The following is a 14,564-nucleotide window of genomic DNA, read 5'->3' on the forward strand; positions in this document are numbered from 1 at the left end:
CATTCCCAAACATTCCCAGTATTTACCCCAGGAAACATGTAAGTCTAAATCGTAGCACAGTAACCCTGGCGCTCTTCCCCACTTTGTAATTCCTATGATCACTAACCTGAAGGTATTGATTGGCTGTAGTTTCTTGGTCTTTCTATTGTCGAGCAGTCTGATACTAATTTAGTAGATTCTTATATGAACTCGTACCTGGATTTTCATTGTTTGCTGCTTGGAAATGTGATGGCAGTGGTCACAAAAAGAACCGTATGAATTTACACAGAGGTGTGTGTGGTGTGGATGGGCTCCGGATATAGCTGTAGTACTGCAAGTCTTCCTCTCCAGCGTCGGGCCTTTTCGGTCTCGTATTATCCATCACTGGCAAACCTGTGGGGTTGTGAAATTCTTTTATTTTGGGGATCCCGAAGGGCTTGTAGAGAATGTATTATCTTCGTGTTTATATTCCGTTTCGGTAAGTGTTGTGTATTGCCAGTATATCATGCCATGTCAAAAAATAATGCATATTGGTCTTTATAAGCAATAACCTAAATTCGCTAATTAACTTGAAATTGTAGTTTGGTTGTCTCTATACAGCATCGGAGTTGTTACATTATGCTTATTACAAACAATTTATCTTGCTTTTCGTGGTTAACTTCCCCTACAGTAAGCCGATAACTCCGCTAATGGCATTATATCGAAAATTCTATCTCTCAACGTCAATCTAAACTGAATTTCACCTGGTGATATATGATCTTTATCTGCCAGGCTCCTTATGATTTATGAATGCAAGTTGGCTTGGACTTCGTAATTATCGTTTCTTAAGGAATATGTAACTATTATTCTACGCTATCCAATATATCTCTTAAGTGATGAAGCTTGTCTTCAAGGGTGGTGTATGAAGTTCTTGAGATCGTACTTGTAGAGATGATATCACGCTCAAGTTGAAAATCGAACTCATGTGATTCGCTATTCTTCACCATTAGAATTGTCTCAAAGCAATTGATAAGTTTCGCTAACTTCTCATCGTCAATCTTCACCTCAAAGCCTCGTAATTTCTGTAATCGATAAACTTGAGAAATTTCTTCCAGTTGTTGCCATACAATTTTCAAGATTAATTGATTGAGCAATAAATTGAGGTCATTGTTGTTGGAGAACTGAATTACTGACTTGTTCAATCCACTAACTTTCACATGTTTAGGCATTCTTCTCAATATACTAATTGGGTCATAGAATGAATTGGATCGATCATCTGAATTCTCGATAAGCGCCTTGATGAAAGCTGGCTTCTCCATTGAATAGTCTAAGAGGATATTCCAAGCTTCTTTGTCGTTCTGCTTCTTTGCAAAGGCAATGGCCTTGTTGGGGTCCTCCAATTTATTAATTATAAGCATCAAAGCCTTTTTGTTTTCTCCGATCTTACCAAGTAAGTAAACGAGCTCTTCCGTGAATTCATTTGTCTCACACAACTCAATTGCCGTAGAGATATCGTAGGAGCTATTTTTCGTCAAGTACTGAAGAAGAAGACTCCGGTTATATTGTGAATATAATTTAATTCTCTCATTGCCGAATTGTTGAACCGACAACTCGTCAACTTCAGCTAACTTCTCCAAGTAAAAGAAACTCATGAAGTCCATCTGATTTTCAGCAAATAGCGTAATCAAGTCCTTCGTATTAAATTCCAGTCGCTGTTCTATCAATATGCTGACAATATCTTGCAATTTGGTTTCTATATTATTAATTGGCATTGTCTTGATTTCATCATCTTTAAATCTCATTTGAATCATCGTAGGCAACTTCTCGATAAAGTTGACAAGAATGTGATTTTCAGACAAAAACTGAACTATTCCTGGATCTTTTAACTTAATCAAGTGAGGTACTGCCTTCTTCAGTTCATCGTTGTATATGTATATATCAGCCAAACATCTCCTGATAACAGTGTTGTCGTTTTGCTCCTCCAACAACTCCTCCAAACGAGACTCAATCAATTTCCTATCATAAAGTTCGAAATCCCATTCGTGAATCAACTCCAGGAATTTGCTGACATCTTCAGTAACCCAATAATCCAAAATCTTCTCATAGATGTTAGAAGGAAGATTCAATTTGGCAGATGTAGGTACTATATCAGTATACTCCTTTATATGACCTGATTGGATAAAGATATTGGCCCATGTTATCCATTGTTTAATAATTTCTTTGATGTATGTATCTTGTTCTTTCTCTTTCTCTCCGTCAGTGGTGGCAATAGTGCTTTTGGAGTCACCTTCTGGTAATATGTTGCTGTCAACGTATAATAATTTACTTAAAAAGTCCTTAGCATTCTCCCATTCATTATTCTTCACTAGATTATCGACGTGTTGAATACCGAAGTTCAAGCGACGTATTGGAGTTTCTATATGCTGACTGATTTCCCAAGCTTCAAAGTAATTTTCACGTTCAAGGTACCAATTGAGCCTATCCCATAATTGCAATTCCTCCGCTATAACACCATCTCTGGCACATATTATAAAATATTTGGGCACTTTATCTATGTGCGTGCCCAATAGATAGTCATTAAGTCCCAACCCTGCTATGTTACGCAATCCAAGTTCTTCTTCAAACTCGACTTCACCATTAGTGGAGTTGATTAACTTGAGGTCAGGATTAGGATAATCTCTTTTACCAGTCTCTTTGTCTATTTCTGGAGGTTCATAGGTCAAAACCATCCATAAATCGTCCTTAAAACTTGAAATTCCACTAATTAAGCTGTCTAACTTGAAGATGTGTTCGATTTCTACCTTCTTTTCTTGTACGGCCCTAAAGGAAATACTGGCTGTTGAAGGTAATATTTTACTCATTGAAGAGACAGCAACGTCTCCGTCCTCTTTGGTTCTTAAAGATATTCTCAAAGACCATATATAGTTTCCCCATGCTATAATTACACGATCTGTTTCCGGATATGAGACTCTTGGCCAATACAAGTCACCTCTAGGCGAGTCCTCTGGCTTTTCAATGACAGATATGATTTGGCGGTTGGCGAAGTGAAACACCGTTATGCCTTTATCGTTCATCCAGAAGATTAAGTCGTCTATCAATTGAATAGATACAATTGGTCCCCTATTCTCCTCTAGGATTATGTCCGATCTCTTTCCCAACCAGTTCCTGCTGGAATAAATGACTTTTCCGCTCATACCACCGGTGATAAAGCTTCTCGACTTGTAGTAGTTCGCATCAAGGACTACAGCATGTACTGGTCTTTGGAAATCATGTGCTACTATATCCTTTTCATCGCGGATGGAACCAATTACCACTGTTCCGTCCATTGAAGCGGTTGCAAAATAGATACCATCTGTGTAGATTGACAAGACGGAAGCTCTATGGGCCTTAAATGTTCGTACTGGAGAAAAGTCCGGCTTGGTTATACTTACGATACCTGAATGAGTAGCAAATATGAAGTATGCTTCATGGAAGTTACAAGTCGATATCGGGTCCTTGTTGAAGAAATTAGGAGGCAATTGAGTCAACCTAGTGTATTTAAGTTTCGGTGGTTCGTCATCTTCTTCTTCTTCTTCTTCTTCTTCTTCTTCTTCTTCTTCTTCTTCGTCGTCGCTGTCCTCTCCTTCATCTTCATCTTCATTATCATCGTCATTTTGTTTATCTTCTCGTTCGACTTCTCGTTGTGGTTCCGTTGCTTCAACTGATGTTGATGTTACAGACGGTTCCTTTTCAACAATCGTGATGTCATCTCGTTCCTCTCTGTTTTGTGATTCGTCGTCTTTAGGGGAATCCTCTATTACGATTCGGTCCTCTTCATGCTCTTTGTCCGGTTCTTTTTCGCTACTTTCTTGTGGAACCGTAGCCGGAACAGCTTCCGTTATCTCATCACCAACAGTCTCAGTGGCAGTCTTGACGCTCTCTGGCTTTCCGTCAGTATTCGGTATCACCTCTCCTTCGGCCATATCCAATGAGATATAGACTCAATTCTGGGAGGAACCAGGTGCTTTCTACGAGTATTAATGAGAGCAATTGAGAGCAATTGTTTTGCTTTTGATATAATTGCTTTTGATATAATCAAGTATAGCAAGAACTAGTAGTTCTTATTCGTAGAGTTATGTCTCTTTGTAGAGTTAGCGACAAAAAAGGTGACTGAAGTTTTGCGAAGTAGCGAGAATATGAGGGTTTAGTGAGGAATTGGTGAGGAAATAGGAAAATGTGAAGGTTTTAGTGAGAATGGGAGGAAGGAATAAGGATTTTAGTGAGCAATGTAGTGAGTAGTTTTGTGAGAATGTGAAGATTTTGGTGAGGAAATAGTATGAACTCGTGAAGGTTTTTGTGAGTAATGCAGTGAGGAATTAGAAATCAGTGAGAAGTTGTGAAAGACAGACAGTAGAAAAAGAATAGATAATGCCCCCACGTCTCTCCATCAAATTCTACACACAGCGAGAGCATTTGTGACAGCTCTCCTCATCCATTTCTCACTATTACTGAGATATTGGTGAGATTTCTGGAAAAAATTGAGTTTCTTCTACCGACAAATTTAGCGAGAGCCCGTGAGCCACTTAGGGAAGTAGCGAGAGATCGAAAGAAGTGAAAAATCGATTTTGGTAAAGTTCACATGTCTCTTTCTTCCGTTGCTTCTTTTCTTTACTTAGACACTGACTCCACATTCACAATGGTCACAGCGTCTCCTTGCGTGTTGGTGCAATGCGATCCCTCTATAAGAGCATTGATCCTCCAGATCGACTCCAGATCGCCAGGAATCGTCATGGAGGAGTTGGACGATACTCATCTTTTGATTAAACAAGATAAGGTCAAAATCGTCAAGGACGAGTTGAATAACCTCTTATCGAAGAATATTTATAATCCGTTTGATGAGGATAAGGGCTTCGAGGGTTGATACAAACATGGGTTATTACAAAAATGCTCAAGTTACGTGTATTTAATTGTGATATTGGTATTCTGTCTTGTCTTGTATTGACCTATCTTCGTTGATGATTCTATGAGATATCCTATTTCACTATTTATTGTAACTTTACGTCTACTGCGAGTATAAAATACAAAGATTGCTGGTTCAAATACCTAGTCGACTTCGGCCAAGCCATTCTCGGAGTTCACCAAGGTTTCTATCCCACAAGTCTCAGCAAGACTCGTTTCTGTTGCTGGCGGTGCAGATACTGAAGTATGTTCTGTGGATTGTTGTTCAGGCTTGACTTCAACGGGCGTATCTGGAGCTCCAGGAGATGCTCCAGGAGAAATAAAGCGCAGTTCGGGTGCTGGACTAGCTTGTGCAGAATCTCCAAGTTCAAGATCCTTTAGGATGTCTTCATTAAACTCGATGTGGCTCGTTAAATTCTGAGCAGCATCTTGCTCATAAAGATTAGAGATCATATCATTCAAGAAACCCATGAGTGTGTCCACTTCCATGATATCATCAAACTGCTCTCTTCCTGTGGCATCGAGCTTGTCAATATTCTCGGTAAAGAACTTGTAAAAGTTCTCATATGTAGCCACGATCAAGTTTGACAAACTGTTCATCAAAAATTCTATTATGCTGACATTGTCTATGAAGAGCTTGATCTGGATATAGTAGTTAGGGATTTTAATAATAAGATTATCTTTCAATATTGTACTCTTTTCCAAAGGATGCTGTAAAATGCCAGAGTTATCAGCTTCCTTTGGATTAAGAAGGATGGGCTCACAGACAATATTCGTGGCCTCTTGTATGAATTCGTTGACAGCATTATTAAGCTCGAGTTCAATTTCGTAGTTCGCATCCATCATGTTATTTATGATCTTTGGAACAGTTTTTTTGGCCAATTCAATCAATCCGCTGTTGTCGAAAGTGAATTCTCCATGTCTAATTGCTTGCCAGATATCATTGAATCCGCTGGTAAAGTCAATGCTATAGTCATTTCTAGTGTATTGAATGTCGAAGTTGTTAATTTGTGCTTTAAGTATTATTAAGTTCTGAAGATAGACTAACTTCGCATCTATCACACCCAAATGGGTCAATGAAAGCTTATAGAACTCTCCTTTTAATAGAGAAATACTTGAATGAACAATGTAATGAGCAAGATCATCAAACACAACCGAGTTTATCAATTCATAAATGTTAGAGAGTAAAGTCAATGCTTTTCCTAACGGCAAATATACATCTTTGAAGAGATTGTCGGAGTAGTCAACGTCCAAAGGATGAACGTATTCAACAACATCAGTTGTTGAGTTTTTGTCGGCGATAGTGCTTCTTTTTTTTCTATTTCCGATCTTCAAATCTTCAGGCTTCGGTTTATACTTCATTAAAGTATCGTCGACATAACGCTGGATACGGAAAATGAGTCTTGTCTGGACATCTTCAAGAATCGGCTGAAACAATATCTCGTAATTAATGGAATCACGGCGATCATAATCCTTTATGCTGCTAGTGAGTAACTCCTCGTCATCATCCTCAAACTCGTAATACTTTTGTAATAATGTCGTCAATTGGCAAAGATTATTAATGTTGAATTCGCGCAAGATTAGTTGACGTACACTATCATACAACGGATCCAAGATGTTTTTGAGGAAATTATAGAATTCATCGCTCATGAATGATGGAATAGAATGACCTTCTTGAATGAAGAAGTTTCTAAAAAGGGAAAACTCTCTCTCAACAGTCTTTTTGAAGAAAGAAATTTGATCTTGACTTGTTTGAACCAAGTCTGTGCTGTTATAATTATGGCTGAATAGCTTTTGAATGGTGGTATTGTGGGAAATGTACATGTTCAAGAAGTTCAATCTGATCTTAAAATAGTTATTTAACACGTCGTTCAACAAGCCCTTGTACTCTTCATGTCCTGGAACTCTGACGATGATCTCATTAATCAAATCATTAAATGAATTTCCGTTGTATTTCAAGTAATTGTTGAACTCATTGTAAAGAAGTAACTCAATCGTATAGTTAGCCTTATTGTTCAGTACTTGGTCATGTAACTTTCTCAACAAGCCATCAGATATGGAACGTAACTCCCCAATTTCGTAGTTCTTCACCAATGTCAAGCCCCTGGTAAGACACTGTCTAAATCTACTTTCATACAATTCAACGTCTTTGAAATCTTTATGATCGTGAATGAATAGAATGGATTCCTCCAACTGTTGAAGAATTTCATTCTTGAAGAAGTCTCTACGTTGGTTGAGCAAGTGAGATCCCGATCGGGACAAATGTTTGGTAATAGACTCAAGATTTTCGTAGTGGCGAAGATAATTTTCTATCTGATCAAACTTATTAGTGTACAAAGTCTGTAAACTGATCAATTCGCTGGAGACTTTATCGAAATCGAGTGTTTCATGAGATATCTGGTCATATTTCGACATCAATTCGTTTACTGAATCCAAAAGTCCGTCTGTTTCGATTATAAAGTCCTCAATTTGGGACTGGTTAATGGTGATATTGTACTGGAAATTTAGTATTTCATCAGCTCTTATTTCGTTTATCACTTCGATGTCTTCTTGTTTCAACAAACAATCGTAATTGAATGTTTCTACGTAATTGTGCCAGAGTTTTTCCGATTCCCTCTTGTTAAATGGATAAATAGGTAAATTTTCTGGTCCATTCTCCACCTCGGGGATCTTTTGTATTGTTGACGCCGAAATTTCACTAAAAGACTTCGATCTGGTCAACTTGAATGTGGTTGGCACTGGTGTAATCAAGCTACCGAGATTGAGGTGGTCCTCTTCGTATTGCGGCACATCCGAGGCGATTTTTTTGACAATTGACTTGCTTCTTCCTCTGGCCATATTAATTACAATGCTGTGGGCTTATTAATTCACACTCCACGCCTACTTCGTTAGAGAAAGACGTTGTAGACTTCTTCAAAGGTGACTGGTTGAAAACGGTAATTTGACACCGATTCGTTAACTTAGTGAGTTGTGTGGCCTGCATGTAGTTTGCAATTTTCTGCTTATGTAAGCTAGAGAAAAATGGTTAGCGCGACATCTTGATATGGTCTCTGAGACATCTTTGGTTTTATTCTGCGACATCTTTAAATTGGTGTGTTGAAATTATACAGGACATCTCTATCTTCGCGTGAGTTTCTCAGTCATCAGAACGCGTCTCTTTAGAGTATATTCCAGTACGTGGTGTATGGTTATAGTGTGTCTATAGAGTGAGTGTAGTATGATTAGTAGGTGTATTAGGTGTATTATGTGTAGTAGTTATGTGTAGTAGTTATGTGTAGTATGAGTATTATGTGTATTACGTGTAGTATGAGTATTGTGTGTAGTAGGTATATGGTATATAGTATACTGTAAGTTTTTCCTGGTATAGTGTAGTACTGTGGGATTGTAGTATTTTAGTGTGTAGTATTTTAGTTCCTTACTATTTACTTCACTCCTTTAGTATCATCTAACTATTTTATTATTACTATTCACTTCACTACTTTATTATTTCAAGTGTTCGCTTCTTTTCTTTTCTATATTATTTATATTGATTATATAATTTATATTGATAGTTCGTTCATAGTTCGGTGATAGTTACTTAAGTTGAATTGTAAGTATTGTGAAAGATTCATTTCATTATAACTGGTACTCTAGCAATTGCCTTATCTGCACTGAGGTACTGTTATACAATATAATATTCAGTGATACTCTTATATTAGTACTATTATACTACGTATGCTGGTATAGATCTCATGTGTATCTAATAGTACAATACCACACTTATCATACTTATCATACTTATCATACTTATAATCATACTCCTAGAAAGTTCCATAAGTTTCCACACTCTTAATCGAATTGCTTAACGCTTACACTCATTCAAACCACATGAGCATCCATTCTACTGCTTAGAATGACCGATCCAAGATCTCAATCAATAGATCCAGAGGACCTCCTCACTGAAAGCTCGTCAGATGAGTTGAATGACTTGGTTAAACAGTTCGAGGCCAAATACGAACAGCTCCGAAAGAAGAAAGAACTCCGCAAGAAACAAAAGGAAGAAGAACATGAGGTCCATGGAAATGCCTCTCCGATTGAAAAGATGCCGCCATCTATCCATATACGACACAACAAGACTGCAACCGACAATGAATCTACCACCTCCGATTTGGAGACAATTAGGAAGGCAGTAAAGATCCCTCAGATAGAAAAGACTCCTCCGGCATCGCCCGTGAAAACACTGAAAAATCCAGTTTCCAATGGGAAGCCTTTACAGTCGTATAATCAAGTCACTAATGTGAAGGCCCCAATCAAAGCATCAACCTTCATCAATAAGTTGTATGAAACGAACGCAACGAACCAAGCGAGAAAGCTCCAAAGTATAGATTATTCAAATCGTAAATTTGAGTTTGAAGGCATCAATGACATCACAAGTTTAAATAAGGAATCAGAGGAGACTGAGGCATACTCCCACTACCATTTACGAAAGCGCTACATAGATCATAAAGACGTGACAAAGTTCTTAAAGGGAATCACCGAGTTAAAACTCCTCAAGATTGACAAATTGCTAGCCAAAGTCCACAAGGGAAATCACTACGCTGAACCAATGTACACAAATTGGTGTTTCGTGGGGTTTATAATTCTGAAATCAGAACCCAAAACAACGAAGGATAAGAAAAGCAAATACATGAAACTAACTGTAGGTGATTTCACCCGGTCCATTGATTTAATGCTCTTTGGCAAAGCATTTGATCAATATTGGAAGTTGAGTGCCGGTAGCTTGATAATGGTCTTGAATCCATATATAAGCAAATTTTCACTTGGAGAGGAAGGAGGAAATGGAAAATCAGGCTTCACTTTGCAACTCAATGACCATCATCTCAATTCTTTAATGGAAATTGGGTCTGTTCGGGACTTCGGTTTATGTACTTTTGTGAGAAAAACTGACAATTCCCGTTGTACCAATGTCATAGATACACTGAAGGCAGTCCTTTGCGATTTTCATCTTGATTTCAAGTACAAAAAGAGTGGCAGGATGGAATTGAACGGAAGTGTTCAGATGAAGTCACCTCAAAAGACGAAAACATCTGTGTACTTAAAAGGAGGGGCTCATGGAAATGGTGGATACATTCAATATGCCAACGAAAACACCACAGTTTACGAGAACAACACAGGTGGTAGAATTGACTCTAAGAAATACTATAACCCCAGTATCCTACAAACAGAGGCTAAGAGAAGAAAACTTCAAGTGGAGAAATCTAATCAGCTATTGGAGAAGCAATTATCAAAACTCCTGCAGAATTCCAAATTTCATGAACTACACCTCACCAAGACTCGGCAACGAGCTACTGAAGACGTCAATAAGGCAGTAGAATTAAAAAAGCGCGGTTTCTCCCATAATATGATAAGCAAAATTGGATTTGATCCAACTACAAATACGGCCAAGGGTCAGGATGCAAGTTTCAAAAGTCCTACCAGGCGGAGACAAGAACATGACAGAGTACGTGAATTATATGAGCTCAGCAATGCCAAGTCCAAAAGTAGGACCTTGCAGAGTTCTACGGAAGACCGCCAATCCAAGGTTTCTAAATGGCAGCTGAATATCAAGAATTTGAAGCAATACGAACAGACTCGTCGCAACAACGGTTCTTTGGGTAATCCGTTCATGGATACAAGGCCCATGTCTCAATCAACATTTCCCCAACACAATACCAAAAAGGACGAACTACCCGACCAATTCAACAGCGACTTCGATGACACTGACGATGACGATGACGATGACATCCACATAGAATTCGACACCGAAGAAATGAAGCATGCTTATTTAAATAAGGTAGGGAAGAATGGTTGAAAAACTATCCTATACAAAGTAAAATATTTTCAATGCATGCTGCAGTGTCGCAACCATGTCGCATATCATTTTGCAACAATAGACATTAGTTTCTATAGCTATACTTGATGTTAAGACTACAAGGCAAATTAATATTATATGTTTATTAAATGAAGATCCATAAAATACAATGAAGAAATGATAATGGAATAAAACGACTATTCCATACCGACCCAAATGTCACCATAGTACTCAAATAAGGCCTGGGCCTTTTCATCAAACTGGAAAATGTAACCAGTTTGAGTGTTATCAGAGTTGTCCTTGGTTCTGCCTCCAATTTGGGAGTATGCACACCAAAGGTATGATTTACAGTACTTGGTGTCCATGTGCCATCCTTCCTTTGGCTCTTCTTCTTCATTTTCACACAAAGTTTCCAACTTGTTTTTGAAAGGAGGGATGATAGCATGCGTGATCTTCAATGGATCACGGTAGAAAGCTTCCATTTCCTTCTGTGACTTCAAGAACTTAAGACGAGTTCCCTGCTCGAATTCAGAATTGTAATCAACTCTATGCTGTTGCCCGCAGAAATGGTATCCTGAATTAAACCAAGCTAATGACTTACCATCTTCTCCATTAATGTGACCTGGATGTGGGGAACATAATTCCTTGGACTTCTTCTTCTTACCAGCAGAATTCAAACGGAACTTATCATCAGTAAGTTGACCAATGGCTGCTGCAGGGTAAGAATTGAAGACATAGTCTTCATCACCATTAGCAGCAAAGGCTAACCAGAAAACCTCTTTGTCACCGTATAATCTGTGCATGACTGGTTTCATAAAGTTCATCTGCATCATCAAGAGAATGGATCCGAAATGTCTGTTTCTATCAATTACTACCACACCAGATTCCATGAAATGCGACATACCATCGAAAAATGGTAATTTAATAGTGTGATCAGTCATAATTGGAATATCAAACATAACTGAGTCAATGATTGAAGGACTGGTCTTCTGGAAGAACACCGAGTCTCCTTCTGGTCTAAATTGAGGAGCTGTTCTATCTCTGTAGAAGTAGGCACCCTTCTCCTTGTATCCTTCCAAGTTAAAGAAGAACTCGGGTGATTGAACGAAGACGGTGTCTGCATCTACTAAGATGAACTCTTCAAAGGAGTTGAACATAGTAGCCAAAAACTTGTTAGAGAACTTATGGAACTTGCCCTTGTAGGAGTCGTGTACAACTCTCTTGACATTCACAAACCAAACTTCTTGTCGAGGCAAACCACCGTTAGCTTCGTCCAAGTAGTCATCTGGGAAGTACTGGGCTACCTTCTCGAAAGATTTTGGCAAGGCCAGTAATTGCTCCCTAGCAGCACTAACGATCTTTTTCTTGGTTTCTGTAGTCAACTCATCGTAGAAGACAATCTGTATTGGGTACTTGTTGTTGAGAGCACGCAAAAGGTGAATGAAATGGACAGTGTCCTCGGCATGGCCATTTGAAATGGACAAAACAAGACCCTTTGAATTGGCGGCATTCTTGAACTCGTTCAAGAAGCAGGCTTTGTTGTTAGTAAATTGAGACTTAATCACTGGCTTTTTCTTCAAGTTCGAGGACTTTGGTACTGAAATGTATTTGGACATATCAGGAGGAGTGTAATATACGTCTCCTGTCCATCTCTCAAAAGCTGGATAATGAAGAGATAACCATGGGTATACTCTCTGTTCAAGGTTGGAACAACTCAGGAAAGAATTGGCTTGAAGGAGAGTTTCTTGCTTAGAGGGCTTGAATTCGGGAACTTCTCTGTTTCCTTCTTTACCAGCCTTGAACAACTGCTTGACAAACTTGTTCTGGTTAGAAGTGAACTTGGTAACTCTGTCGATGACATCCTTCTCATCATTGGAGATATAACAACGATTGAAGATACGCATGTGACTCAAGAAATCAACTATTTTCTGTTCAACCTTCATGGTCTTTTCCCAGAACTCCTTGTACTTCTTCTTGATGAAATTTTCGACTTCCTGGTCAACCTTAAGGTCTTGAGGTTCGATTTCTTTTTTATTTTCTTCAATGTACTCCTTCTTCAAACGATCCAAGTGCTTCTTTCTCCACTTTTCAAAACGGAACTCGTCTCTGTCTTCCATAGGAAGATCCTCATTAGGATTAATCCACCAGTTAGGGTCAATAGCGAAGAGGTTTCTGAAGTACAATTCACATCTTTCGTTGAAATTAAGGTGGGCAAGAATGGAATCCACGTCATGATTTTTGAAGATTGTATCATAGACAGTAGAGTGGGCATCCTTGTAACGGGTATCTTTGATTCCCAGCTGCTTGTGAAACAAAGCTATAGAGAGGTGATCCAAGATACTTTCTTCGGGTCTTTCGTGCTGGTGAGGGTCGTCCGACTCCTTCCCTGGTTTCTTAGTTTGGTCAACTTCTGGCTTTTCGTTCTCGACATACAGTGGGTCGTACACATTGTATATAGATGTAGGGGACTTCGTGCCCCCGGTACTTCTGTTAGCGTAGTAATAGTTGAAAATCCAGAGGTTGATACCCACCACCCATAATATGAGGAATGAGTAGACAACGAACTTTTGTCTGGATCTAGTGAAATGGAGCTTATCTCTCATGGTGGGAGATAGCGGATACTAGGGGAACTAGTAGGTGTTGGTATGAGCGAATTTCTGACTGAGAGAAATGTGTGGAGCAAACCCAGGGAGTTTCTTGGAAGCTAGATATTTAGCAGTAGCTAGCTGGGACGTTTCTTTGGACCTGAATCGGTACTTGAAATCAAAGCCTAAATGAACTAGCAAAGATCAACTAAAAATTTAAACCTGACGATGAAAAGAATTATCGATCTCTATAAATTACCTCTATTCTGAACAACGACCAAAAGAGTAAGATATATATAGTCTATAATAATAAAAGAGAAAGATGAGAATATAATAATTATAATAAATATAATAATAATAATAAAATAAAATATGGGAAGAAGAAGATGAAGGTGAACAAGAAGGAAAAGGGAAAAGAAGATTTTAATAAATGAAAATGATAGGAATACCAAAATTTGAACCGCTGTTGCAAAGATGACAAACCGGCAAAATGGCTACTACAAATACGAAGATAATTTTCTCCCACTATCAACCATGTCCTATTGCAAGGAGAACCAACTATTCTAGTGAGATATCAGAGGGAGCAAAATATTATCGTCCGCCAGAAAATATTTTATACACTAAATCCATGTTTCTGCCTATCCGCTTCCCGTATCGACACATACTCATCTTGTGACTATGCATTTCACCAGCTGTGTGCATGAAATGGTTGTTCTGGCTGCTGTGCCACGTTGGTGGTGGTAAAATATCGCAGCTTTTGGATTAGGACACTAGCAGGACCAGGACACACTAGAGTCCTTCCAGGACGCGACCTAGTAGATCGTACGTTTGATGGCGTTTTGCTGGATCGCCTTTCGCTTCGGCATTTGACTGTCGATGCTGGTTGGCCCGGAAAGCTGGGTTTGAAAAACAGTTTAGGTCCCCCTCATAAACTTCAAATGTTCCCCACTCACGGCTTTTGGGGCAATTACAATTAAGTAACACCACAGATACCACACACAACCTAGTAACACAAATTTCACCAAAACTCTTGACCGCACGCCATTAACAATGTTTATGCTGACTTGCTCCTCGAAGAATCTCACTACTGTTGGGCAAGAACGGTTGGTGGATCCTATTAAAGCCTTTCTTTGGGTTCTCTGAGGATTTGTGTCATATGCCTGTCCTGCTATATTGCGTCTTTGCGCACACGTGTGCTATAATTAACAATTGCATACCCAGAGTAATATGTGGGTCCATGTGAGGTGGCATAA

The 14,564-nt window shown here is 38.8% G+C and overlaps 4 protein-coding genes across 4 annotated transcripts; 1 reads left to right on the top strand and 3 right to left on the bottom strand. All coding sequences in view use genetic code 12, as the record gives it.

Moving 5' to 3' along the window:
- Nucleotides 1-821: 821 nt before the first annotated feature.
- Nucleotides 822-4,728, bottom strand: VPS41 (Vps41p; the record flags this gene model as incomplete). Its single annotated transcript, XM_064918822.1, has 4 exons — nucleotides 822-951; nucleotides 1,003-1,670; nucleotides 1,692-3,751; nucleotides 4,716-4,728. 4 exons carry the CDS (start codon nucleotides 4,726-4,728, stop codon nucleotides 822-824), a joined length of 2,871 nt encoding a protein of 956 aa, XP_064773675.1.
- Nucleotides 4,729-4,949: 221 nt separating this feature from the next.
- SEC34 (Golgi transport complex subunit) lies at nucleotides 4,950-7,800 on the bottom strand. The gene has a single exon (XM_064920331.1). The coding sequence runs from the start codon at nucleotides 7,732-7,734 to the stop codon at nucleotides 5,041-5,043; it is 2,694 nt and encodes an 897-aa protein (XP_064773676.1). The 5' UTR covers nucleotides 7,735-7,800; the 3' UTR covers nucleotides 4,950-5,040.
- Nucleotides 7,801-8,355: 555 nt separating this feature from the next.
- Nucleotides 8,356-10,851, top strand: RJT20DRAFT_128880 (uncharacterized protein). The gene has a single exon (XM_064917372.1). It carries the CDS (start codon nucleotides 8,789-8,791, stop codon nucleotides 10,724-10,726), a length of 1,938 nt encoding a protein of 645 aa, XP_064773677.1. The 5' UTR covers nucleotides 8,356-8,788; the 3' UTR covers nucleotides 10,727-10,851.
- A 3-nt stretch (nucleotides 10,852-10,854) lies between these two features.
- MNN12 (alpha-1,3-mannosyltransferase) lies at nucleotides 10,855-13,769 on the bottom strand. Its single transcript, XM_064917373.1, has one exon. It carries the CDS (start codon nucleotides 13,327-13,329, stop codon nucleotides 10,924-10,926), a length of 2,406 nt encoding a protein of 801 aa, XP_064773678.1. The 5' UTR covers nucleotides 13,330-13,769; the 3' UTR covers nucleotides 10,855-10,923.
- Between the last annotated feature and the right edge of the window lie 795 nt (nucleotides 13,770-14,564).

The sequence above is a fragment of the Scheffersomyces xylosifermentans genome, assembly GCF_036884685.1.
Source record: "Scheffersomyces xylosifermentans strain CBS 12540 chromosome Unknown RJT20scaffold_5, whole genome shotgun sequence".
Taxonomy (NCBI): domain Eukaryota; kingdom Fungi; phylum Ascomycota; class Pichiomycetes; order Serinales; family Debaryomycetaceae; genus Scheffersomyces; species Scheffersomyces xylosifermentans.